The sequence below is a fragment of the Camelina sativa genome, chromosome 5 (genome assembly GCF_030686135.1).
Source record: "Camelina sativa cultivar CO46 ecotype springtype chromosome 5, ASM3068613v1".
NCBI lineage: Eukaryota > Viridiplantae > Streptophyta > Magnoliopsida > Brassicales > Brassicaceae > Camelina > Camelina sativa.
In genome coordinates, this window is record NC_141884.1 from 8132883 (window position 1) to 8156039 (window position 23157).

The window sequence follows — 23157 nt, forward strand, 5'->3', positions numbered from 1 at the left end:
GGTTTTGTGATGAGATTCATTCTCACAATGGGCAATTAAAGAAACAATATATCTAGGATGTACTTGTGGCGAAATGTTGGGTACTTTTCATGTGTTGTTGGTTTGGTTATGTTTAACTTCTTTGTTTGTTGTACACTTACAACTAAACTACGAATTTATAGATTTCATAAGTGTTTTCATCAACTATTATTTATTTAGTTTCCATTAAATACAAACAGATTATGAGAAAATGTAACACAAGAATGCCATAGTGATTATATTCAAAAGGAGTGACAATGATAATAATAAACAAGGCAAAGAAGAATTTATTTTGTTTGCATGTGTATTAAGATGTAGTATAATTCAAAATTGTGGTATGATTAGGTTAGTTCCTCATCTGGGTAGACATAATTATAAGAATTTTGGAAACCTCATCTTACCAAAAACATATATAATCTCGACCATTTGTTTCTTTCAATATGTCCTACCGTTTATGGGACCCTACTCACTCTGTACTTATGCAATAATTCTTCCTGTTTTCACAATATCATTAGATAGGTTTACTTTATAAATTCGGATGACTTATATATGTGTATCCATCAATTTATTCTCCGTTTATAATATAGCTAGGTTCATAATCTCTTTCGTATAGAAAAATATGCAATGGTGTTTAGTAAAGATGGTTGATGGGGACTAATGTGATCCAGCATAAACAATGTGATTCGATGATGCTTATGGATAGATCGTATTAGCTCCTTAGGTTGATTCATACATGGCCAACATTACTGCAAATAATTATGTGTACTAATGCTGTGAAGTGTGAACTTCTAAAAAATTTATAAAACACAATTATATACCTATCTTAATAACAACAATCATCACAAATGCGTAAATAAAAATCAGCGAAAATATAGAACCTTTTCAACCTATAATACTAAACTACTGAAGTACCCACGTACTTTATATTATAATCACGAGAAATTTATAAAAAAAAGAATGTAGTAGTAGAGAGTATAACGGTAATCCAAATCTATACCACAAACACAAAAACTAACTTACTATATAGTATAATAATGGATAAATATTTTAAAATTATTCACTAATGTGCATCAATCCCTAAAAGCATGCCACCACCAGTATTGAATCATTCTTTTATCTCTCCCCACCATTATACAAAGAAAAAAAAAATTGATTCAAAGAGACGACGACAAAGATAGTTATTAAGCATTTAAGCCCATTGTTCTTTGCAGATCTTATTTATATAATGATTAATGCCATAAACTTGTAACAATATAATCATTTCAGAAAAATATCCAACAAGTAAAGATTGCAAAGAAACTGTTGTGTAAAAGATAATAATAGTAATAAAAAGCAAAAAAATCAAATCTAAACCATCTAATGTCTCTCTCTCTCTCTCTCCACGCACAAAAGGTCTAAAAGCCACACCACACACATCAGTCACCAGACGTAGCAGAGAGCAGCAACACTGTTCAGAGAGCACTCAGTACTGTTCTGTTCTGATCCTCTGTCTCTCTCTTTTAACATTGTCAAAAAAATTAAAAATTAAAAATCAAAACTTTATTTTTGACCCTTTTCTTTATTTTTTTTTGCTCTCCACGGCTTAAAGACTCACTCACTCACTCATCACTGTGCTAGTCTCTCCTCTTTTGGCTGAGAGGGTAAAGTCATGAAGAAACTCCTCTGAAAAATTTTCTATCTTTTTTCTCTTTTTTTTATATTTATAAATAAAGCTCTTATCTTTATCTCTGTTTCTCTCTCTCTCGCTCGCTCTCTTTAATGGGTGGTTTAATCGATCTGAACGTGATGGAGACGGAGGAGGAAGAAACGCAAACGCAGACGCCGTCTTCAGCTTCTGGGTCAGTTTCACCTACTTCGTCATCGTCAGCGTCTGCTTGTGTGGTGTCTTCGAGCTCTGGTGGAGGGGTTTGTTTGGAGCTGTGGCATGCTTGTGCTGGACCCCTCATCTCTCTCCCAAAAAGAGGAAGCCTTGTGTTGTATTTCCCTCAGGGACATTTGGAACAAGCCCCCGATTTCTCCGCCGCGATTTACGGGCTCCCTCCTCACGTGTTCTGTCGTATTCTCGATGTTAAGCTTCACGTATGTCTCCTTATCTCTCTCTTCTCTCTTTATAATCCTCTCTCTCTCTCTCTCTTTCTATTTTTTTTTGTTTTGTTTTTGTTTACTTCATTCCTCTGCTCTCAAAGCAGAGAGATATGGGCTTTGTTTTGTTTTTTTGATTTTTTTTTGTTTTTGGTTTGGTGAATCTGAAGTTGGGGTTTTCGATACAAGTATGGAGATTTGTGCCTTCGGGTTATTGAATTGTATGAGACAAACGAATTTATGTTGGAGGTGGGGAAAAAGTTTCCCTTTTTGCTCCATTTGCGTTTCTTCTTGTGGCATTTTGATTATGAACACTTGAAATCCCCAAAACTTGTCTGCAGTTTTTGTACTTATGAATTTGATTTCAAAGTTTCCTCTTTTGCTCAGTTTTGATGGCAATTGCTTTCAGAACATTACAAATCCCTTTTAAAGGTTTACACTTTTGTTGTTGTTGTGCTGTGAGGATTAATAAACATAATGGGGTGGATTTTGATTTTGTAGGCAGAGACGACTACAGATGAAGTTTATGCTCAAGTCTCTCTTCTTCCTGAGTCTGAGGTGAGTGTTTTTTTATTGCTCTCGAGTCTTGGAACAAGAGAGAGAGTGAATGGCTCGAGCTTTAGAGATTTTGAGTTGATTGTTGTTGTTAAACAGGACATTGAGAGGAAGGTGCGTGAAGGAATTATAGATGTTGATGCTGGAGAGGATGATTACGAAGTTCTTAAGAGGTCAAGTACTCCTCACATGTTTTGCAAAACCCTCACTGCTTCTGATACTAGCACCCATGGTGGCTTCTCTGTTCCTCGCCGAGCTGCTGAGGATTGCTTCCCTCCTCTGGTACTTACTCTCCTCCATATTCTAAAAACATTACACTCTGTAGCTTCTGTAGTAAGAGTACTACTTTAGGGTTTTAGTTATCTTCTTCTGTAAGGTTATATTGAGAGATTTAATTGCATATTCATTCACATTGTTATGTAGGACTATAGCCAGCCCCGGCCTTCTCAGGAGCTTCTTGCTAGGGATCTTCATGGCCTGGAGTGGCGATTTCGCCACATTTATCGAGGTGAGTTTGTTGCTTTATGTTGCTTTTTTTTTTTGTTCCTTGAGATAGTAAATGGAAATCTTGAATGGTTTGAGTGACTTTTTAGGGCAACCTAGGAGGCATTTGCTCACTACCGGGTGGAGTGCATTTGTGAACAAGAAGAAGCTTGTCTCTGGAGATGCTGTGCTTTTCCTTAGGTAGTAAAAAAAAAAGCTTCTATGTTTTCTCACTACTCAAATCTCTTTGGTTTCTTGTTAGAGGATTTATGATATATGTTTTTCTCTGATATAGAGGCGATGATGGCAAACTGCGACTGGGAGTTAGAAGAGCTTCTCAAATCGAAGGCACAGCTGCTCTCTCGGCTAAATATAATCAGAATATGAACCACAACAATTTCTCTGAAGTAGCTCATGCCATATCGACCCATAGCGCTTTCAGCATTTACTACAACCCCAAGTAAGCCCCAAACCACAACAATTTTTTTCGTTTTCAACATTGAAAAATTACTTTTTGGTACCACAATGTTTTGTATTGTTATTGTTGATTGTTTTCAGGGAGTTTATAGTCTCAGTAATATACTATGTTTGTTATGACAATTATAGCCATGAAGTTTGCATTAAATCATTAATACTAGTTTACTGGAATTGCAGGGCAAGCTGGTCAAATTTTATAATCCCTGCACCTAAGTTCTTGAAGATTGTTGACTATCCATTTTGTATCGGTATGAGATTCAAAGCAAGGGTTGAGTCTGAAGATGCTTCTGAGAGAAGGTTATAGCTCAAGCTTTAAGAAAACATTGCCACACCTTATGTTTAATATGCTCATCTTTCTAAAATCTTTTGCCTGTTTGGTCAGATCCCCTGGGATTATAACTGGAATCAGCGATTTGGATCCTATCAGATGGCCTGGTTCTAAATGGAGATGCCTTTTGGTAAGCTATGATTTATGATCTTTTAAGAAGTCACTAGCTTTGTTTAGAGGTCACCTATTAAACTGTTGCTTAATTTATATATCCCATAAGCTCAGTGCTCGCACTGAAAGTGTGTGTTTGACGTCATGTTCAGGTAAGGTGGGATGACATTGAGGCAAATGGGCATCAACAGCGTGTCTCGCCATGGGAGATCGAACCATCTGGTTCAATCTCCAATTCAGGCAGCTTCGTAACAACTGGTCCCAAGAGAAGCAGGATTGGCTTTTCCTCAGGAAAGCCTGATATTCCTGTCTCTGGTACACATCATCAACTCAGACAAAACACATCCTACCGCTTTATATAATCTGACCTCGCATATAGTCTTATGTTTTTCTGCTACTGTTTCAGAGGGGATTCGTGCCACAGACTTTGAGGAATCCTTGAGATTCCAGAGGGTCTTGCAAGGTCAAGAAATTTTACCGGGTTTTAACAACACTTCTTTTGATAGTGGAGCCGGTGCCAGGAGAGGCCGCTTCAAAGGAACAGAATTTAACGACTCTTATGGGTTCCATAAGGTCTTGCAAGGTCAAGAAACAGTTCCCGCTTACTCAATAACCGATCATCATCATCGGCAGCATGGGTTGAGCCAGAGGAACATTTGGTGTGGTCCGTTCCAGAAGTTTAGCACCCGTATCCTCCCCCCGTCTGCTTCATCATCACCTTCTTCCGTACTGCTAACCAACTCGAACAGCCCTAACGCACGCCTGGAAGATCATCACGGAGGTTCAGGAAGGTGCAGGCTGTTTGGTTTCCCGTTAACCGAAGAGAGCACATCAGTTGCATCTGCGGCGGTTGTCCCGTGTGTTGAAGGGAGTTCCATGAAAGGCGCTTCAGCTGTGCAAAGCAATCATCACCGTTCGCAAGGAAGAGACATCTATGCAATGAGAGACATGTTGCTAGACATTGCTCTCTAGGGTTCTTTTGGTTTATCATTATTATTATTATGTGTGTTTTTATTTGCTTGTGGCTTAAGTAAAGTTCTTATCTTTAGTTGATTTATTATGATGATTACTTCCTACTAACTTTTGGGAATGTCACAAGTTGATCATGACTTATGGAAGGAGACTTGTAAAACTTGTTTACTTTGTTGCAAGAATGGTTTTTTTTTAATTAGGTTCAGTGTTCTGTTTTGTCTCATATCAACCGGTTATTTCCGGTTAAACCGGAAAGAGTCCGATAATACCAAACAATTGAACTCTCTTCTCTCTGTCTCTGCCACTCAAAATAATCTGATCCATAAACAATGGAGGAGACGACATGGGAACAGAGACTACAAGCGGTGACACACATACTCACAAACCCAACAACAAAACCGTCACTTTACTCCCAATTCTTGATCGGAGCCCTAATCCCAAGCTACACCTCGTGGGATTACCCTCCGGTTTATTCGCAGAAGCATCTCCGTCGTCAATGGTGGGTTTCTCAATTCATCAAAAGGGTATCGAGACTCGGGCTTCCTGATACCACGTGGAGGTCGAATTGCCCGTATTATCAGCCGCCGGCGGCGGTAATGGCGGTGGAGGAAGGGAGATGGGGCAAAGAGGAGAGGATAGAGTACGCGAGGAAGAGGCTGAGGAGGAAGAGATTGGTGAATGAAGTGAATCCTTATATACCTCTTTTGGTTCCTAATTTGCTTCTCTTTACTCTCTTGTTATGGGATCCTGTTGTTCCTGAGTAGATTGATTGATCAATGATCTGTAAAAGACGCTTATTGAATTTTTAATTGTAAAACCAATCTCTGTGTTCCTGTTTTGTACTATTAAAGAAGAAGAAGAGACATAAAACCGGGTAATTGTTTGGTTTGAATTGGTTCGATTTGATCCGGTTTGGTTTTAAGGGTTTATTTGTGTTTGGAACGGGTCGTCGTCACAAGTTTTGGGGATTTTAAACTTGAAACTTTAAAAGGTGCTGCTTACTGCTTATTGTCAATTTGTAACAACCAACAAGAAAGGACTTTGATTAGTGCTACTACTTACTAGTTACTACTACTAGTACCAGTATTATGGACTTTTGAATAGTGGTATAGTAGTACTACTACTAGTGCATTATATTGAGCAGAATAGTATGTTGCCAACTGCTGCTATTTTTTGGTTTTTTTTTTTGTTTCTGTGTTGGATAGAGAAATTGATAATTATATTGTAAGTTAACTAGCTGATTAGCGGAATAATTGTGTATTTTGGCTGTCCATTTTGCAGTGAGGGATAAGTGATTTGGGCAAGCTTCTCTATCATTCACTATCTCTTCTTAAACCCACCAATTTTATTAGTTAGTTTAGTTCCAACGGCAAGTCATGCTACCTCCAAGTAGTACTTTGACAAATCTAACAAATGTGGATGATCTCACCCTTTGCTGGTACTATCTTGTGGGTCTAAATCATTAAACCAAATCTTTATTTTATTTTTGTGAGTAAAGTGTATTCCTAAAAGATTTGTGTGGAGCCGTTTATTATCGTTTTCTTATTTCGGTAGTTGAGATCTATCTTAATATTGTCTGGAAAGGAGAAGTACCAACTCTCTTCCCCATACTAGCAGAAGTCAAATGTTGCTTGAATTTTTTGTCAAGCATTTATTTGTATTAGGTAAAATATTTAAGAATTACGAACAAGCTATGTTTGCTTATTTATAGATCGATGTTAGTGAGAACCAGACCAATAGTTTCTTAAATCCGGTATATTAGATGTTTCTCTCAAAGATATTGAAAAAGGAAAACAAACGTAGATGCATGCTTTAGGCTCGGAAAATGTATCGTACGATTCAGTCATGTCGGTGTCCCTATTGTGGTGAATATACCACAAAATCTCTCGTCTCCAGTTAAGACGTCTTCGCCATTGCAACTTCATTTTCACCCCTCTTTTTTTGTTGTCAACTAATTTTCCTTTTATTGGTTGACATATAAAGCAAAAAAAAACAAAAACAAATTTCCTTTTATTGTTCATTAAGTCAACTAATTTTCTTCTTCCTCCAAGAGAATTAATGAACAATAAAAGGAAAATTGTTTTTTGGAGCACAATGTTCTTCTTCCTCCAACTATAGTGATAATAGAGAGTTAGAGACAAAGAAAAATAATCCCCAATATATATATAAGCAGTATGATTTTCATTGTTTGGGTGCATGGAAACAATTAACACTAACGCTTTAGCATGAGAGAACGTAACTAAAATAAAATAAAACTGAGAGAACGTACGTTGGGTCACACGACTCACAAAGTCAAAACAGAGCACTTATATCTTTGGAATAGAGCTCTATAGGCATATCTAGATTCTGAATGGTTTACACGATATGCAGCGAAGAGGGCAGAGCGTACCAAAGAAAAGTAGTACAACGTTGCACTATCGTTTTTCGTTTCAAAACATGTGTTCTTAGATAACAATCCTTTTTTTTTTTGGAGGTGAAAAGTTCATCAAGTCATTGATAATCTTTTTAAGTGTTATTGAGTGTAGAACGTTTTGAATCTTTTAGAGCATTGTGCTCATGTTCATTGTCCATATGTGTTTTAACAAACCTAACAATATTAGGTATTAGAATTTCACATAATCATATACTATTAGTTACCAATTTCTGATAAATAACTACATAGGCGCCACCAAAAGTCGAGCTAATCCTTTGAAAATTATCTCTTCTCAATGGACCCGCCACCATCAACCATTATTGCCAATTCACTCCTTATTTGCACAATTGCACCTAACCATTTACACTCTAATTTATTTTTTAAAAGAGAGTTATATTAATCCAAAGAAAAAAAAAACAACCTTTCCTATATATAAAGACTCCCACTTTCTCTCACAAACCCATAAAACTCACATCACCATGGCTTTTTCTACTAGCGCATGTCTCTTCTTCTTCTGCTTAACACTTGTTCTTTTCTCCACCCAAATCAACGCAAGAGACAGCTACTCCTTTGGTAAGTTTCAAAGAGAAAACCCCACAGACCAAAACCCTAACAGTCTTGTCCCTAACCAAACCAACGAGAAGAAAGAGCAAGATGACCAGAACCCTGCCTTTATCCCCCAGTCCGAAAACGGGTACGGCTTGTACGGTCACGAGACAACCTACAACAACAATGAAGAGACGTTGAACAATAACAAGAACGAGGAGACCGTTAACTACGACGACTCTTTCTCCACCCCAAGCCTAAGCGAAACGGATCAAACCCAAGAATCTTACAAGAACTACAGAGATAGCTATCCTAAGCCGACCGAGATTTACGACAACAACAACAAGGACACGGTCTACTACGGGAACCCCGATACTTACGGGACGGATAAGAGAGAGAAAGAGGCGTACAAGGGTTACAGCAACAAGGACACGAGCTACTACGGAAACCCCAATAGTTACGGGACGGAGAAGAGAGAGAAGGAGGCGTACAAGGGTTACAGCAACAACGTAGAGAGACAAGGGATGAGCGATACGAGGTATATGGCAAATGGTAAATACTACTACGACCTTGACGACGACAGAAACCACGGAAGCTTCTACCAGAATCACTATTACAACTACAAGCCCACCGGTTACAATGAGAAGAAATCCAACTTCAAGAATCCATACGATTCGAACCAACAGCCCGAGATGTTCGGTGAAGAGCAAGGAGATCAGTTCACTCCATAAGCATGCCCACATGAAACAATATAATAAATATTTGCTTTTATTTGTTCGAGTGTTTCTTTTTTTTGTCAAACTAAAAGTTATAATATGGTTTATTCATCAAAAATATAATTGTCTGCATATAAATTTTGGAAAGAATAAATATAGTATATGGTGATGCTTGTTATGCTAATATTCCAATGTTAATTCAATCTCTATTCTTCTTAGACTATCCTCATTGGTGTTTAGAAACTTTTACAATAAGAAAATCAAAAAGTAATGAAAAGTTACGAGAGAAGAGAATCGTTTCTTCATCAAGAAACATTTCAAATGTTTCTTGCATTATTAGACTATCCTCGTTGATTCAACTTATTTTAAAAAATTAAATATAATCAAACAATTAAAATATTAATTTATTTTGCTTTTAAGAAACTCTGTAGATTTTTGACTGATGAGGATAGTCTTATATCTTCTATAAAGGTTCAAAACGAACAAGAAAAAACACACTTAAGCAAAATCTATTGCAGTGTTAATAATTTTGCTAATACTCTAATGTTAATAATTTTCTCTTTTCTTTGCTTTGTGAAAAAAACACCGACAACAGATTTGTATAGAATTTATGATATGGTCATAGTCACGTGACATGCACACGCTCGTGTAACAAAACACTTTTGTTGCGTTGACCCAAACGAAACCTATAAACCCAAAAAACCCCAAAATCCTAAAAAACTCCAACGAGATTAATCGGAAACTATCAATGTCCGCCGCCAGATCCGTCTTCCGTTCCGGTGTTGGACGAGCCGCCGTTGCCGCGTTAAGGTCGACGAAGCCTACGTCTTCTTCTGCGCGGTCTGCGTTTAGGATGCCTAAACAGAGCCCTCTCTCTAACCGCATTTTCAGGTATTGACACAGTGAAAACCGAAACATTGATTGCGTCGCGGTTTTAATTCAGTTTTGATTTATGCCATTTTGAAATTGAAAAGATCTCCGGTGGAATTGAGCTGCTGCGTCGAGACGATGCTGCCGTACCACACGGCCACTGCTTCTGCTTTGCTCAATTCGATGCTTTCAGCTTCAGGACGCTCCATTTGGACCCTCCAAGGTACTTTCTCTAGTCAAAGAATCTATTATCTCTCAGTGATTTGATACTTAGTGACTGATTTACTTGAGAGATTTGGTGAAAACAATCTTGTTGTTGAATATTGAAGATAAGAGAGATTGTGTGATACATAGATGCTAGAGCTGTATCATTTCAATCTTTTTGCAATGTTCATGTGTATACTGTATACATCATATGCTTGCGGACTTGCACATCTATCTCTATTCATAAGAGTTGTTGTAGATTAAGTGTAGAGTTGTTCAATGTCTTGCATTCATTCAATGAGTGATGTAAACTATCTATCATGTCTTCTTTTTGGAGTTAGGCTAAGAGGGAATCTTGATGCTGGGTTGATTTTCTTGTGAAAGTGATAGTGTTTCGGATGAATGGCCAATAGAAACTTTGATGAATCCTGCAACACTATTTTGTTCTGTCTGATCACATGCGGTTATGTTTTTTTTTTCTGGATGCTGATATGATGTTCTATGTGCTCAGATTGTATTGATGATGCATGATGGATCTCATATGGAGTGCAAGAATGGATGCAGTTTTAAAGCAAGGGGATGAAGTGACAGTTGCGGTGTCATGTTTCTTCTTAGGTCATAAAGATCAGGTTCTGACCTTCAAGGTTGTCCATTAAGGAATCTTATAGAATTCTTATCAACTCTAACCCAGGAGATTTGTAAGGACCAGCAAGTGCAGTTACAGTTATTAGTAAAAACCGGTCCCAATCCAAGCTTCTCTTTATTTTTGGGTATTGCTCAATCAAAATATCAAAACTTGGAAGTGGCATTTGGGTATAGATCATATGACTATTTGCAAGACATAAAAAAAAAAAATTTCCAAGTTTTTTCCATTAACATTCTGTTCAAGGACCAAACAAAAGCATCCAAAACTTAAAAGAGTACATACCGATATTGATATATCGTGCGCACCAAAACCCGAGATCGACATAAATACAACCGGTAGATAAAAATAGCAAACTTGCCCACATCATACACCCGCGCGGTAGCAAAACAAAATTCATTGTGGCGCACTTGATATATTACCTATTAAGAGACATTGAAGGGGTGGTTAGAGATCATTCCTCAACGACATTGACAAGCTCATACTCCACAAGAGACAAATTGTTGTCTTCTTTAACAGTAATGTCAACCGGTTCAATGACTTCGATGCGACCCCATTTGTCAACAGCAAGCCTCATTGATCCCTTGAACATATCTATCTTTGCATTCCGGATATTCACAGTTGCTCCTGGTTTCATCAAGTCCACTACACACAACAAAGACTTACATATTAGCCCCCAAAAATCAATAACAGAGCAGTACAGATCCTAGAGAGCCGTCTTTAATCAACAAAATCTATAATCCTAGCATATGAGTACAAGTAATATCGATGTAGGTTCCAAGAGAGAAAGGCTTAAAGTATCCAACATTTGAATTCTTAACACAATAGCTACAATGTTTTAAGAATTGAAAGGTAATTCAAAAAAAGAAACATAAATAAACCAAAATTATAAAATAAAATTAAAAAAACAAAATTGGAAGAGAGGAGGAATCGGATGAAGTCACCTTGATCGTTGCGAGCAGTGAAGAGGATACAAGCAGTCTCATCACCAACGAGACACTCAGAGATCCGAGCAGGTCGGAGATGAGAGGAAGAAGAAGAAGAAGCACCACCACCAGTAGGCTTCTGAGTTACGGAATTCTGATCGACGACTTTAACAGTCAAAGTGTGACCGCTCGTTCCTGGTTTTAGCTGATCCACCTTCACGAACACCGGTTTCCTCTTCTCCTGCGGAGTCTGCTGCTGTGGTTGATTCCGTGACGGAGGAGGCGGCGGGTTTCTTCCTTGTCGCCGCGGCGGAGGCGGTCCGTTTCTTTGCCGTGGTCTATGCTGGAAATTATCGTTGCTGGTGTTTGACGCCATTGGGGGGGGGGGGGGGGGACTGAGGTAGAAATCTCGAAACGAATGAAATCTCTTTCTTCTTCGATCTCTTTAGTAGAAGAAATCCCTAGAGAGACTCTTCTTCTTCTGATGATTCTTTTTAGTGGAATTTACTATTTTTTCTCAACTTTTTTAAAAAATTGAAAAAAAGAAAAGATAAAAAGAAAAAAGAACGAAAAAAAAAAAAAGGCAGTTTGAGGCAGCCACGTCAATCTAAGACCTAAAGTAAATTATCTATTTATTGACTAATATATTTCTTTTGATAAAGATGTTTGTTGGGTAAACTAGCAGTAGTAGCATTTGATATTACTCCAAATCCAAGGAGTTTTACAATGTGTTTTGGTAAATAGTAACTAGTAAGTTTCATAAAAAGTGAGAGAAAGCTTTGTTGAAACTTGAAACAATGACGCATTCTGGCTCTGTAATTTGTTTATCTGGTGACTCTGTAAGCCTACACAAAACAAAAACTGGAGTGTGTGAGAGAGAGAGAGAGATTCTTATGTAGTAACATAACCACAAAACATAATGTGTTTTTGTTACCTTGATCTGTTTGAGCAGGTTCTTGGCGCGTGCGTCTGTTTTGAAATGATCACGAACAGGCTGCCATTATTGTAATAAACGGAGGTAATTATTTTTGTTGTTTAATCCAAAAACTACTAAAAGGTTGGATTTCTGAAATACGTGTTGTTTTTATCTTTTTGCTAATAACATGAAGAAAGTTTTACTTACTTGCAAAATCTTGTTCAACGAGTTCATCAGGCCTTTCTTCAGATCCCCGGGGTGCAACTCACCGCTTTCATATTCAGTAGCAATCTCTTCAAAGCTTTTGTAGGTCCTAACATTTGGAAGAGATTCCACAGCAGGATCAGTTTCACCATCTTAATGACATATGTAATAGGATTACAGCAAATTCCAAATTGGATTTAAAATTGAGCAAGCGACTGTGATTAGTTTTAGAAATAAAAAAGGGAGAACAACTCACTTGTTGCCGCCATATTCTTCATTACGCTCAACTGTGAACTCATCAAACCATGGCAGAATGATGTATTTGATGTATTCAAGGCATGGGTTGCCTTGCACAATTTTTGGAGGGCAGTAAGCTTTCTTGATCTTCACATTAACTTCAGCCTGAGGAGGGAAAGACCTTCATAACTAGTCAATAACTTTAAAAAAACTCTTCTCTACTCTTGTTAACTTAGAATTTTGTCTAAGTTACAGTTACCTCCTCATCTTCCATAAAGATGGCAGATAATGGATCACTTTTGGACATTTTTTCTTGCCCTTGTTGGAGACCAGGAAGCATATCTGTAAGTAGTTACAGCTAATAGATGATTAACAAAGCTAGTCCTGGAAATACGTGGTATAACAGAATTCAATTAGGAAAATGTAGAGCATACGGTGCGATAAGATTATCGGTTTGTTTTTCCTCTTTATGTCATCACAGTATTCTCTCGCAAGTACGTTTACTTTTCTTTGATCCATCCCAAGCTGGCAAATATCAGCCTACAGATGTATAACAAACGTTTTAACAGCAGTCACAGAACTCATAACCCAGATAAACATAATATAACATTAGACTGAGTGAAAAACCAACTATAACAAGATCTGCCAATCATATATGCACTTTTCTAACTGGAGTTTTTCTCAGGTGCTTTGTCGACTATAAAATAGACTTTTAAGCTGAGGTAAAGCTAAATTCTCGATCCCATTAACAAGAAACAGAGTCCAAAGACAGGTCATGGGCAAGAGAAGTCTTAAACTAAGGAAAAATAAATCCAAAATACATATAAAAGTACCTCGAGGAAAAATATATCTGCACATTGCATGCATGGGTAAAGGATCTGAGCAGCACTCAGTTCATCAGTCTCACTACGTCCCATGATCTGCACACACCTGCAAGGAAAAGATACAGAGTCATTCAGGTCCCATCATTTCCCTCACATAAATACACCCAAGCATGGAGAAGACTAAAAAAAAGTAACCTTAAGATTCTAGGGAGCTTGTTTTTGCGAGCAATGTCCATCACAAGAGGCCAGTACTTATCGGCCTTGGAATTAATTTCCTCAGACGACCACAAAAACTCAACTTTGTCATTGTCCATCCCAGCAGCCTTCCATATCTCTTGGAAGTATTCTCCAACCACTCTGATTTTCTTCAAGTCGCCGCCCATTTTGTTGTTCAACTGAGCAAACCAATCAGCAATCCAAATTTTCACTCTGCAACCCGCTGAAGTCATTTTGTTCACATTAATGACCTTCATCACTCCCTATTAGGAAACAACAGAACAAAACAGATTAGCCCAAGCTTCCCACATATAAAGTAATGGAATAAGTGACAAAAAAATTAACTAAAAGTCACATGGAAGCAGCTAGATAGATAACTGACCTGAGCAATGTGCATCCTTCCAGATGGTTCAAACCCATCATAGCAAATGGGAGCAGCCTTCTTAGCAAGAAGATTCTTAAGCTCTTCCTCCTGTATGCATTCCTCACCAATGCTCCTAACAATTCTGTATCTCTTCTCAACCTCTTCACTCATCCTGAAGCATTAGTCAAGTTTGAATCCACCACAAAAATTAGCAAACAACAAACAATGCAACACTTCAAAATTGGAGAAACATTCAATTTCAAAAGTTCCATACTCCTAAATTGCTATAGCCCGACTAAGACGAAAAGCTCTGATCTCCATGAGAAAATCAAGTAATCCAAACTTAAAATTGAAGAGCTAAACTCAAAAAAAAAAAATGATGATGGGAAGAAAACTCACTGTAATCCAGCGGAGGAAGAAGAAGGTGCCTGAGTTGTTGAAACGGAAACAGTCTCCATTTCCGACGAAAGTTTGTTAACGGTGTCCGACGATTGGTCCGCCATCAAAAGTAGCCGACGGCGAACGAAGGGTAATTAGGGTTTTTTTCTTTATTTCACCAAATTACGAACTGTCCCGTGACAGTGATGGAGTTAACGTGAAACAGAACACCACTACGCTTCACGTTTATTCACGGTTTGATTTCGGTTCTCCTTAAAATTTTGTTTTGGTTTAATCCGGTTAGCATAAAGGATGAAACAAGCACATGCGAAATTAGGAAATATTTGCTTAAAATGTTAATTATTGGGCCTTGAGCTTTATATAATTTAGGAAAGGCCCAATAGATATATAAATGAATACGGGTCTTTGTAATCAATGGTGGTTTCGATACCAAACGTATTCTCTCGGAGAGATCAGGAGGACTCAACCAAAAACAGCGAGCTTTCGTCCTCCGATCACGCCGCAGTATATTTACCAAATTTACCACTCTCTGGGTTTGTTTACCTCGCCGGAGACTTCAAGATGTCTGATTCCGACATGGACATTGACGATGATGAGGTCGAACAAAAGGTGCAAGTACATACAATTGGAGGAGAATCTAAACCAATTCAAGCTCCCAATCCCCAGAACGGTTAGTATTTGATTGAATTCGTGATTTGGTTCACGGTTTTGTTGATTGATTTTGTCAAAGTTTGTGACTTGATTTGATGGAAAACACCTATTCTAATTTGAACTGATGAGTTTTTGTTCCAGAAGACGGAGATAATTATCAAATTGATTAGATTTAGCTCTGATGAGAGGTTTAAAGACTTGAATGGTTTTTCTAAATTAGATTGTCACTGAAGCTCTCTTGTAAAAATTGTAGCTTTAATATACGAAGTAGGCAAGTTCATTACTACTGTTACAGAACTCAAAGTTTTGTACTTTGTTTCTGTAGGGAACTCTTTTGTTCATTCAAACTCGTCCCATGTTGATGTGAAGAGGCATTCTGTAACAACACCTTCAAATGAGCAAGCAAATATCATAAAGGAACAAGCTTTTGCTCAAGATAATGGAACTTTATCAAGGTATGGCTATTTTTTTCCTGCTTAAACTAAGTTTAGGAGTATGAGCCTTCTGTATTTTGCATGTTTCAAAGACTTTATACTGAAAGATTCGGTTCTCAGATTTCCTGCTCCGGGTATAACGCCAAACAGCTTTTTCCCTGCCGCCGGTGAAGGGAATGAACCAGAACAAAAACGTGCAGCTCATCTCTGCAAGTTTTTTGCTAAAGGGTGGTGTTTCAACGGGGTTTCCTGCAAGTTTCTACATGTGAAAGAGAATTCAAATTGCACTAGTCAACAACTGCCGGAAAATAACATGGCTGGAAGCAGTTATATCCAGTCTGATGTAGGTATGTAGTATCATTGGAATATTCTTTTGAAGATTTTGATATTTGTGATCCTGTGTTGAAGCAGTTCCAACAATATAGAGGTCGTTGAATACTTCTGGCCTTCTGAGGGTTAATTGCTCTTCATGAATTAACAAATAAATTATTTTGGTTTTCTTATTTTATTTAGAAAGAAGAATATCGAACAGCATTAGAGTTTCCCACTTAATGGAAAATGGCGTGACACCTTCGCATACCAGAGAGGATTTATCTTTCGTGAATCCCCCAGGTTCTCAGAGAGTTTTCTCCTCCATGTCTTTCGTCAATCCCCCAGGTTCTCAGAGAGTTTTCCCGTTCAATAACGAGATGCGCTTTTTGCCTTCGTCTGAAAACATAGGAAGAGAGAGTTTGCAGCAAACGTGTGGTGCTGCTTTCACTGACAACAGGTCTCTAGTTATTAATAACAGCAATTCCTTCACATTGAGAAGCAGCTTTGTTCATCATGAGCATAGATCTCCTATCAGTTCCTATTTAAAACCAGACATTGGATCCTCTGGACCAGCCTGGACAGGATCTTTGTCCAGTTCTGTAGCTTCTGTTCCCATGAATGAGGGTGCTTCTACCGTGGCGAACTTTAAAAAGGAGGATAATATATATGGATCTCGATCACTTCCAACGCTGCAAGAGAGTCAGGCAGCTGTTTCTTCTGAGAAAGGTGCAGCAGGCAACACAACTAGCAGTAGAAAGAAAGTTTCTTCAGATGATTGGGAACCTTCTGAACCCTTTAAAGCATCGTTTACAATTCCACCTTATATACTTCCCTCGTCTGATGCCCTCTACGATCCTTTCACGGATATAGAGAATCTAGGAGACAGGTCTCTTAATGCTTCATTGTCAAGTAAAGGAGAACAGGCACGGAAAATTTCTCGCCAGCAGAAAGATGGTGATTCTGGAAGTGGTACCCAAGCACGGGAATGCAAGAATGATGATAAAAGCAGTTCATGCAGTCAAAATCAACACCAAGAAAGTGTGGCGAGAAGGAGTTTGGAAGCACATGGAGTAGTGGAAGGGGTGGCTACTTCAGTGGTTGATCAAAATGATACAACAACTCCTAGTAAAGAGATTTCTTCGGTAGCAGCTGCAGAGAATAGAGTTGTTTTGAAAAGGAGCAAACCTGCAGGGCATGATGCTTGGCATAGAAGTGATGGGTCTTCATATAAAAAGACTTTGAAACCAGATGAGATAGATGGTGAAGTGAGGTCAGATGCGGAGATAAAAGTAATGAGACAATTCCGAACTGCAGTTGTGGAAACCGTTAAAGAAATGTTGAAACCGTTGTGGCGTGAAGGTCGTCTTACCAAAGACGTGCATAACATGATAGTTAAAAAAGCTGCGGAAAAGGTAGTAAGTGCCGCTGTCCAGTTTCATCAGGTACCAACTGACACCGGATCAGTTGATCAGTATCTTGGTTTGTCTGCAACCAAAATTGTGAAGCTTGTCGAGGTGAGTTTCTTAGACCGAACTTAAACAAGAAATGAGCAGGGGTAGGCATTGCCTTATAATCTGAAAACTTCCTCTGTTCATTTGCAGGGGTACGTTGAAAAGTACGGTAAACCCTGAGTTATCAAACCAAATGCCACTTTGGTGGCAATGGCAATGAGCTCGAATGAACGAGATTCTTGTAAATTATGTCATCCTTTCTTTTTCCTCAATTAGTATTTAGTACGTAGCAACTAAATTCTTTTGTTCCTATCCTTTTACCAATAATGGAACAAAGGTTGGAAATGGAGCTTGGTGGAAGGAAATGTGTATGTATACAATTATAAAACTCTTCAAAGCTTAATTTAGAGTTAAAAACAGTTTTTCACCTTTACAAAAGATGATTGATACATATAGAGGTGGTTGCTTTGGAAGCAAATGGAGAGGATAACAGGGAGAGACTGAATAATGTTTTAAGGTATGTTCTCAATCATCTTGACTTAGTTTAATTGTTTGCATACAAAACCAGGTTCGTTAGTGATTATTTTTAGTTTTTATAACATGTTAACCTCAAAACACCATTTACAACTTTAAAATAAGCTTAGCTTATCCAACTAAGGAGATAAGGGTAAGTACATAACCTTGTTACAGCTTCCACGGGTCCTCCTATAATACTTTTCCACGAAACATGTTTGTTGTTGTTTTGTTCCTATAATACTTTATATTACTTTTCCACGAAAGCCTTTGGATACTTTGATTCACAAAGGTCCAACTACTTTCATGACTCTTCGTCCCTATCCATATCTCGATCCGACGATCTCTATCCATCTCGCATTTTTATATTTCCCACTCTCCTCCCTCACTGCTCACTCTTTTGATTATTATGGTTTGATCTATTTTACACACTAACACTAATGTATTAACTTAAGGTTGTATACGGGTTATATAATATACATAGAAAATTGTCTTATCCTCATCCTAATTTGCAAAGATTGTGTGTATTTTAACTCTAATTTGACGCCCTGGAAGTGGAAGTGGCATGTTATGTTCAAATGTTGTTAAATGACATATTATAAATAACTCACTTTTTTACAACTCATTTTATGACAGAAAATTAATACTGTATTTGGCTAAAGTATTTCATCAGTGTCTAAACGAAATTATATTTTGTGCACATATTTAACCTTCATTTGTTATTCTTTTCAACCAATTATTAAATGTTTCTTGTCTAATACTATATCTCTAGATATTTTACGGGTCGAATAAAAAAAGAGATAGACGACAAAAAAGAAGAAGAGATATTTTCAGAAATAGTTTTACAAAGGGGTCTATAAATTAGATGAAGGAAGCCTCAAGTAAGTTAAGTACTTCACACTTAACACCATTCTCTCCAAGATTAACCAAATCAAGAAAAACCAGAAAGGGAAGATAAATAAAAGATGTGGGATGAAACTTTTGCCGGACCTAAGCCGGAGCATGGCCTTGGCCGCCTCCGCAAGAAGATCACCGCCCAACCCCTTGACATCAAAGGTATTTATTTGTTTTATACAACTGCATAGATAGATGTTTACCGTATAATTAAGTCTATAATGAACTTTATATATATAGATATAGATGCATGGTTCTCTTATTAATTATGTTATGATTTTTTGGAAGGTGTGGGAGAAGGGAGCAGTAGCAAAACTGTGTCGGCAGTTGCGGGGAGTCCTGGAACTCCGACGACGCCAGGATCGGCACGTAAGGAGAACGTGTGGAGAAGTGTGTTTCATCCAGGGAGTAACATAGCCACAAGAGGAATGGGCACAGACCTCTTCGACAAGCCTTCTCATCCAAACTCTCCCACAGTCTACGACTGGTACGTACTAGACAATTGATATTATTCTTGTGATTAGACGGTCATCAGATCAGATCTAAGATGTTTTGACCGTTGTTGTGATCCGTAGGCTGTACAGCGACGATACTAAGAGCCAGCACCGTTGAGCGGAGAGAAGATGGAGTGACTGACATACGTGCCGGTGACTTGGATATCATGTCTTGCTTCCGCCACGTGTTTGTTTGCTAGTTTTGCTTTGTATTCGCAACTTTTTTTTTTTGTTTTCTTGTCGTTTGTGGTTGTTAGTGAATAGTGACCGTTCGATCTCCACCATCTGGCTTGGTTTTGACGGTGGTGATACGTCCTGTTGTCTCTTGTAATGTTTCTACTGTTCGGTAATATAACTACAGTATTTAGTTTCTAACAATGATTTAGCTAACGATAGAATTTAACTTAACTATGGTTAACATAATGGAATCTAACTTAACCGTGGTTGATCTCATATCGATAGAAAAAACTTGACCTTAACTTGATGAAGTATTTGTGTCAAGTGTCAAATGTCAACAAAAACAATCATGATAGTGATTTAATTAAGGTTGATCTCATATCATTATATAGTAGTATATACAAAAACTTAACCGTGGTTAGATGAATTCTTTGTGTCAAGTGTCAGCAAACTATTATGATATAGTCTTTCGATGTAGTTCCCTAGTTGGGTAATACCGTAATAGTACGTCCTCGTGTAATGTTTATACTGTTCAGAAAGTATAATTATTATTAGCTTCTAATAGAAAAAATTTAACTTAACTATGGTATGCTTAGCATAATGTAACATAACCGTGGTTGTTCTCAAATCATCAGATGAATTAATTGTGTCAACAAGCAATTACGATAGTGATTTAGTTAAAGTTCAACTTGACTATGGTTGATCTCATATCATCATTATGTATAACAAAAACCTAACCATGGTTAAATGAATTCTTGTGTCAACAAACAACAATATGATAGTGATTTAATTTAAGTTTATACATGTCTTTGGATGTAACTGGGTACAATTATAAACTTTCAAAATTAAAAGTTGCTTATTATTTTATTACACGTTACTAAAGAAGAAATAGTTCCCTCCGAATGACTTGTACTGATGATCTAAAAACCTTCTCAATCTCATCCCCAAACATTTCTATGCAACCTTATCCCATAATTTTTGTTTTAAGTTTAACCGAAGTGTTGGAAACTTTGGTAAAAAAACATTTTAGTCATAAATAAATTAAGTGAAAAAAAAAAATTACTAAGCAAAGGGTAAATTTTGTAGTACTCTCTCAAATTTTACTCTGCACTGCAAGCAAATGTTAGAAATTAAATCAAAACTGTTGAAAGAAGGAAAAAAATAAAAAATAGTGAAGTGCTCGGTGGCGTGGTGGGAATGGGAGAGAAGAAGACGACGACCGGAGGGGGATTAGGGTTTTACAAGGAATATGTCGCCGGAATGAATGCTGGTCTCGCCACTGTCGCCGTCGGCCACCCTTTCGACACCGTCAAGGTTACTAAATTTTCCAATCCCCAATTTTTCAGTTTTCTGAGTGTGTTTATACCAAATTGGGTATTATATGTGTTTCATGCTCCAATTCCGAGAAGATTAGGCTTCAGACACCCAATTCCAATTCCGTACTCAGCTGCTGAATTCTAAATCATGTGTTTTACTCTAAATTACTGATGCATTAGTGTTACAAAGTGTTCGAAGTTCTAAAAATCATGTCTTGTTTTTGTTTTTGGTAGTTATTCCTTGGATTGGTACTATCACTCATCTTAGGAAGTAATGATTGATTCGTGGGGGGGGGGGGGGGGGGGGGGGTTTGTAATTTGTATATTTTTGTCTATCAGGTGAAACTTCAGAAACATAATACAGAGGTGCAAGGGATCAGATACAAAAACGGACTGCATTGTGCTTCTAGGATCCTGCAATCTGAAGGAGTATATTTCTCTTCACTCTTGTTGTTATGTCTCCTTAGTAGGCTCTAGCATCTTTGAAAAAAACAATTTTAGTTCTTTAAAGTCTGGATTTTTATGTGGCAGTGGATACTTACTAGATGTCTAGCATTATCTGGTTGGCTAGATACAAGTTTTTTTTTTTGCTGACTTGAAATCTTTGTTTAGGTCAAAGGACTTTATAGGGGAGCTACATCGTCGTTTTTGGGAATGGCTTTTGAAAGTTCATTGATGTTTGGTATATATTCCCAGGCAAAGCTGTTCTTGCGGGTAACATCTTTTAGGCCAATTGATCTTTTCACTGTCTTTCAGATATTATGTATCTCTTACAGATTTCATTGATTTGCTTATTTTTTTTATGTTTTATTGTAAAGGGAACTTTGCCAGATGATGGGCCACGTCCAGAGATAATTGTTCCGTCTGCTATGTTTGGTGGAGCTATCATTAGTTTTGTATTATGTCCAACAGAGCTAGTAAAGGTGAAATCTCCATAGCACCATTTCTTTTTTCCCCCAGTTATTGCCTTTGATGGTTTCCATGGAGTTTGTGGACATTCACTGTTTTCTTCAGTGTAGAATGCAGATCCAAGGAACGGATTCTTTGGTTCCTAACTTCCGTAGATACACCAGTCCTCTTGATTGTGCTGTTCAGACCGTCAAAAATGAAGGGGTGAGAAACTCTCGTTGCTAAACTATTCTACTTAGAATCGAACATTAAGGTTGATGGGGATGTCATTCAGGTAACAGGTATATTTCGTGGTGGTTCGGCAACATTGTTAAGAGAATGTACCGGAAATGCTGTCTTTTTTACTGTCTATGAGTACTTACGGTATCATATCCACTCGAGATTGGAGGATTCGAAGCTGAAAGATGGTTACTTGATTGACATGGGGATAGGAGTTTTAACTGGTGGCCTTGGAGGCATAGCTGTAAGAATAATCTATATAGTGTGTTTCATGAATTCCGTCGAGATTGTCATGATAAATGTTGCTATTATTGGATATGAATATTACTTATGTTTCTATGATGCAGTGCTGGTCAGCTGTCTTGCCCTTTGATGTAGCAAAAACAATTATCCAGACCTCTCCAGACAAAGCTACCGAGAGAAATCCTTTAAAAGTGTTGAGCTCGGTCGGCCAGCCATCTTTCCCTCTATGAATCTAAATACATATACAAAAGAGTTGTATGAAATATTGTTTTTGACGTTAAATCATCTCTGCAGATTCACAAGAGAGCTGGACTCAAGGGATGCTATGCAGGTCTGGGTCCAACCATTGTGAGAGCATTCCCTGCTAATGCAGCAGCAATCGTCGCTTGGGAGTTCTCAATGAAAATGTTGGGAATCAAACGTGACTAGGATTAGTCTTCCAATCTAATTTATTTGGTCCGATATACAGATGTCAGTAAGGATTATGATGAGCTTTCTTGCAAGAGAACTACAGATATCAAGAATCAAAAGTGTCTTCCAAATTATTATTTTTGATAGCGTTTTAGCTCTCTCTCCTCATATGTTAATTGCAAAATATATACAGATTCTTGGTCTAGTATAAGATCTTGGCTTGTAATAACATTTCCTAAGTTTACACAGTCTTACACATAATATTTCAAGCATTTACTTAGTCTCAGTGCATTTATTTAATCATGTCGTAGGTTTAGCATATAGCTTTGATTGCAGGCATTATGGAGAAACAGAGAGAGATACACAAGGGATTACAAGACAAGGAGCTATAAAAGAGACTGACAGAAGAGAGTAAGCAAAGCCTGTTTCATTAACCTTCAAATCGGCATCTCACACCTTTCACCGTCTTTATTCAATCAATTGCGCTTTTTCGCCTTCTCTCGTTGTGTCCAGCTAAGCGTCTCCTGCAACTCCGCTTGGCTAAATCAAACTCACCGAGCTCGTGAAACCTTTAGAAAACCAAAGTTAAAAGGTCTCATATTTCTTGTTCTTGTTTTTTTTGTTGTTGT

The 23157-nt window shown here is 37.7% G+C and overlaps 9 protein-coding genes across 13 annotated transcripts; 7 read left to right on the top strand and 2 right to left on the bottom strand.

The window, feature by feature from the left end:
* The first annotated feature begins 1406 nt into the window (after positions 1-1406).
* LOC104786167 (auxin response factor 3) lies at positions 1407-5222 on the top strand. 2 transcript variants are annotated; one of them, XM_010511512.3, is made up of 11 exons: positions 1407-1483; positions 1607-2097; positions 2602-2658; positions 2755-2937; positions 3079-3163; positions 3249-3339; positions 3434-3598; positions 3793-3912; positions 3998-4073; positions 4207-4369; positions 4461-5222. In XM_010511512.3, the coding sequence occupies exons 2-11, from the start codon at positions 1777-1779 to the stop codon at positions 5024-5026; spliced, it is 1827 nt and encodes a 608-aa protein (XP_010509814.1). In that variant the 5' UTR covers positions 1407-1483; positions 1607-1776; the 3' UTR covers positions 5027-5222. The 2 variants fall into 2 exon arrangements, with proteins under 2 accessions (XP_010509814.1, XP_087369485.1); XM_087513359.1 differs by lacking the exons at positions 1407-1483; positions 1607-2097 and adding an exon at positions 2158-2349.
* Positions 5223-5232: 10 nt separating this feature from the next.
* On the top strand, positions 5233-5847 carry LOC104786168 (uncharacterized). Its single transcript, XM_010511515.2, has one exon. The coding sequence runs from the start codon at positions 5356-5358 to the stop codon at positions 5788-5790; it is 435 nt and encodes a 144-aa protein (XP_010509817.1). The 5' UTR covers positions 5233-5355; the 3' UTR covers positions 5791-5847.
* Positions 5848-7854: 2007 nt separating this feature from the next.
* Positions 7855-8885, top strand: LOC104786169 (uncharacterized). Its single transcript, XM_087513360.1, has one exon. The coding sequence runs from the start codon at positions 7919-7921 to the stop codon at positions 8714-8716; it is 798 nt and encodes a 265-aa protein (XP_087369486.1). The 5' UTR covers positions 7855-7918; the 3' UTR covers positions 8717-8885.
* Positions 8886-9355: 470 nt separating this feature from the next.
* LOC104786170 (protein NUCLEAR FUSION DEFECTIVE 6, mitochondrial-like) lies at positions 9356-10538 on the top strand. Its single transcript, XM_010511518.2, has 3 exons — positions 9356-9592; positions 9676-9794; positions 10287-10538. The coding sequence occupies exons 1-3, from the start codon at positions 9450-9452 to the stop codon at positions 10304-10306; spliced, it is 282 nt and encodes a 93-aa protein (XP_010509820.1). The 5' UTR covers positions 9356-9449; the 3' UTR covers positions 10307-10538.
* Positions 10539-10621: 83 nt separating this feature from the next.
* Positions 10622-11896, bottom strand: LOC104786171 (uncharacterized protein At4g28440). Its single transcript, XM_010511519.3, has 2 exons — positions 11363-11896; positions 10622-11063 (listed from the first exon to the last, which is right to left on the bottom strand). The coding sequence occupies exons 1-2, from the start codon at positions 11718-11720 to the stop codon at positions 10873-10875; spliced, it is 549 nt and encodes a 182-aa protein (XP_010509821.1). The 5' UTR covers positions 11721-11896; the 3' UTR covers positions 10622-10872.
* Positions 11897-11975: 79 nt separating this feature from the next.
* Positions 11976-14746, bottom strand: LOC104786172 (tyrosine--tRNA ligase 1, cytoplasmic). Its single transcript, XM_010511520.3, has 10 exons — positions 14505-14746; positions 14124-14277; positions 13721-14004; positions 13535-13631; positions 13136-13241; positions 12961-13043; positions 12721-12866; positions 12468-12573; positions 12279-12338; positions 11976-12189 (listed from the first exon to the last, which is right to left on the bottom strand). Exons 1-10 carry the CDS (start codon positions 14606-14608, stop codon positions 12169-12171), a joined length of 1161 nt encoding a protein of 386 aa, XP_010509822.1. The 5' UTR covers positions 14609-14746; the 3' UTR covers positions 11976-12168.
* Positions 14747-14891: 145 nt separating this feature from the next.
* On the top strand, positions 14892-17790 carry LOC104786174 (protein FRIGIDA-ESSENTIAL 1). The gene is made up of 5 exons (XM_010511521.2): positions 14892-15174; positions 15481-15610; positions 15710-15936; positions 16103-17415; positions 17503-17790. Exons 1-5 carry the CDS (start codon positions 14919-14921, stop codon positions 17530-17532), a joined length of 1956 nt encoding a protein of 651 aa, XP_010509823.2. The 5' UTR covers positions 14892-14918; the 3' UTR covers positions 17533-17790.
* Positions 17571-19628, top strand: LOC104786175 (dormancy-associated protein homolog 1). Its single transcript, XM_010511523.3, has 4 exons — positions 17571-17869; positions 18638-18921; positions 19048-19246; positions 19335-19628. Exons 2-4 carry the CDS (start codon positions 18831-18833, stop codon positions 19369-19371), a joined length of 327 nt encoding a protein of 108 aa, XP_010509825.1. The 5' UTR covers positions 17571-17869; positions 18638-18830; the 3' UTR covers positions 19372-19628.
* A 711-nt stretch (positions 19629-20339) lies between these two features.
* Positions 20340-22800, top strand: LOC104786177 (mitochondrial arginine transporter BAC1-like). Of its 4 annotated transcripts, none has more exons than XM_087513363.1 (8): positions 20340-20744; positions 21086-21175; positions 21359-21460; positions 21565-21669; positions 21761-21859; positions 21930-22118; positions 22222-22320; positions 22412-22800. In XM_087513363.1, the coding sequence occupies exons 1-8, from the start codon at positions 20628-20630 to the stop codon at positions 22544-22546; spliced, it is 936 nt and encodes a 311-aa protein (XP_087369489.1). In that variant the 5' UTR covers positions 20340-20627; the 3' UTR covers positions 22547-22800. The 4 variants fall into 4 exon arrangements, 3 of the variants coding, with proteins under 3 accessions (XP_087369489.1, XP_010509828.1, XP_087369490.1); XR_015598520.1 differs by having other exon boundaries at positions 20523-20744; positions 21937-22118; XM_010511526.3 differs by lacking the exon at positions 21086-21175.
* Positions 22801-23157: the final 357 nt, after the last annotated feature.

What these genes read in the sequence shown, in the direction of transcription:
- LOC104786174 (XM_010511521.2), top strand. Translation starts at nt 14,919, where the DNA reads ATGGTGGTTTCGATACCAAACGTATTCTCTCGGAGAGATCAGGAGGAC. An exon ending in AGCTCCCAATCCCCAGAACG is followed by an intron (nt 15,175 to 15,480) that starts GTTAGTATTTGA and finishes TTGTTTCTGTAG; the next exon opens with GGAACTCTTTTGTTCATTCA. An exon ending in TTATATCCAGTCTGATGTAG is followed by an intron (nt 15,937 to 16,102) that starts GTATGTAGTATC and finishes TATTTTATTTAG; the next exon opens with AAAGAAGAATATCGAACAGC.
- LOC104786171 (XM_010511519.3), bottom strand. Translation starts at nt 11,720, where the DNA reads ATGGCGTCAAACACCAGCAACGATAATTTCCAGCATAGACCACGGCAA. An exon ending in CACTGCTCGCAACGATCAAG is followed by an intron (nt 11,064 to 11,362) that starts GTGACTTCATCC and finishes TGTTGTGTGTAG; the next exon opens with TGGACTTGATGAAACCAGGA.
- LOC104786167 (XM_010511512.3), top strand. Translation starts at nt 1,777, where the DNA reads ATGGGTGGTTTAATCGATCTGAACGTGATGGAGACGGAGGAGGAAGAA. An exon ending in CTCTTCTTCCTGAGTCTGAG is followed by an intron (nt 2,659 to 2,754) that starts GTGAGTGTTTTT and finishes GTTGTTAAACAG; the next exon opens with GACATTGAGAGGAAGGTGCG. An exon ending in GAAGATGCTTCTGAGAGAAG is followed by an intron (nt 3,913 to 3,997) that starts GTTATAGCTCAA and finishes CTGTTTGGTCAG; the next exon opens with ATCCCCTGGGATTATAACTG.
- LOC104786168 (XM_010511515.2), top strand. Translation starts at nt 5,356, where the DNA reads ATGGAGGAGACGACATGGGAACAGAGACTACAAGCGGTGACACACATA.
- LOC104786177 (XM_087513363.1), top strand. Translation starts at nt 20,628, where the DNA reads ATGGGAGAGAAGAAGACGACGACCGGAGGGGGATTAGGGTTTTACAAG. An exon ending in ACCCTTTCGACACCGTCAAG is followed by an intron (nt 20,745 to 21,085) that starts GTTACTAAATTT and finishes TTTGTCTATCAG; the next exon opens with GTGAAACTTCAGAAACATAA. An exon ending in CTTTAAAAGTGTTGAGCTCG is followed by an intron (nt 22,321 to 22,411) that starts GTCGGCCAGCCA and finishes TCATCTCTGCAG; the next exon opens with ATTCACAAGAGAGCTGGACT.
- LOC104786175 (XM_010511523.3), top strand. Translation starts at nt 18,831, where the DNA reads ATGTGGGATGAAACTTTTGCCGGACCTAAGCCGGAGCATGGCCTTGGC. An exon ending in CCAACCCCTTGACATCAAAG is followed by an intron (nt 18,922 to 19,047) that starts GTATTTATTTGT and finishes ATTTTTTGGAAG; the next exon opens with GTGTGGGAGAAGGGAGCAGT. An exon ending in TCTCCCACAGTCTACGACTG is followed by an intron (nt 19,247 to 19,334) that starts GTACGTACTAGA and finishes TGTGATCCGTAG; the next exon opens with GCTGTACAGCGACGATACTA.
- LOC104786172 (XM_010511520.3), bottom strand. Translation starts at nt 14,608, where the DNA reads ATGGCGGACCAATCGTCGGACACCGTTAACAAACTTTCGTCGGAAATG. An exon ending in TCTTCCTCCGCTGGATTACA is followed by an intron (nt 14,278 to 14,504) that starts GTGAGTTTTCTT and finishes CTAATGCTTCAG; the next exon opens with GATGAGTGAAGAGGTTGAGA. An exon ending in CGTTGAACAAGATTTTGCAA is followed by an intron (nt 12,339 to 12,467) that starts GTAAGTAAAACT and finishes CAATAATGGCAG; the next exon opens with CCTGTTCGTGATCATTTCAA.
- LOC104786170 (XM_010511518.2), top strand. Translation starts at nt 9,450, where the DNA reads ATGTCCGCCGCCAGATCCGTCTTCCGTTCCGGTGTTGGACGAGCCGCC. An exon ending in CTCTCTAACCGCATTTTCAG is followed by an intron (nt 9,593 to 9,675) that starts GTATTGACACAG and finishes GAAATTGAAAAG; the next exon opens with ATCTCCGGTGGAATTGAGCT. An exon ending in CTCCATTTGGACCCTCCAAG is followed by an intron (nt 9,795 to 10,286) that starts GTACTTTCTCTA and finishes CTATGTGCTCAG; the next exon opens with ATTGTATTGATGATGCATGA.
- LOC104786169 (XM_087513360.1), top strand. Translation starts at nt 7,919, where the DNA reads ATGGCTTTTTCTACTAGCGCATGTCTCTTCTTCTTCTGCTTAACACTT.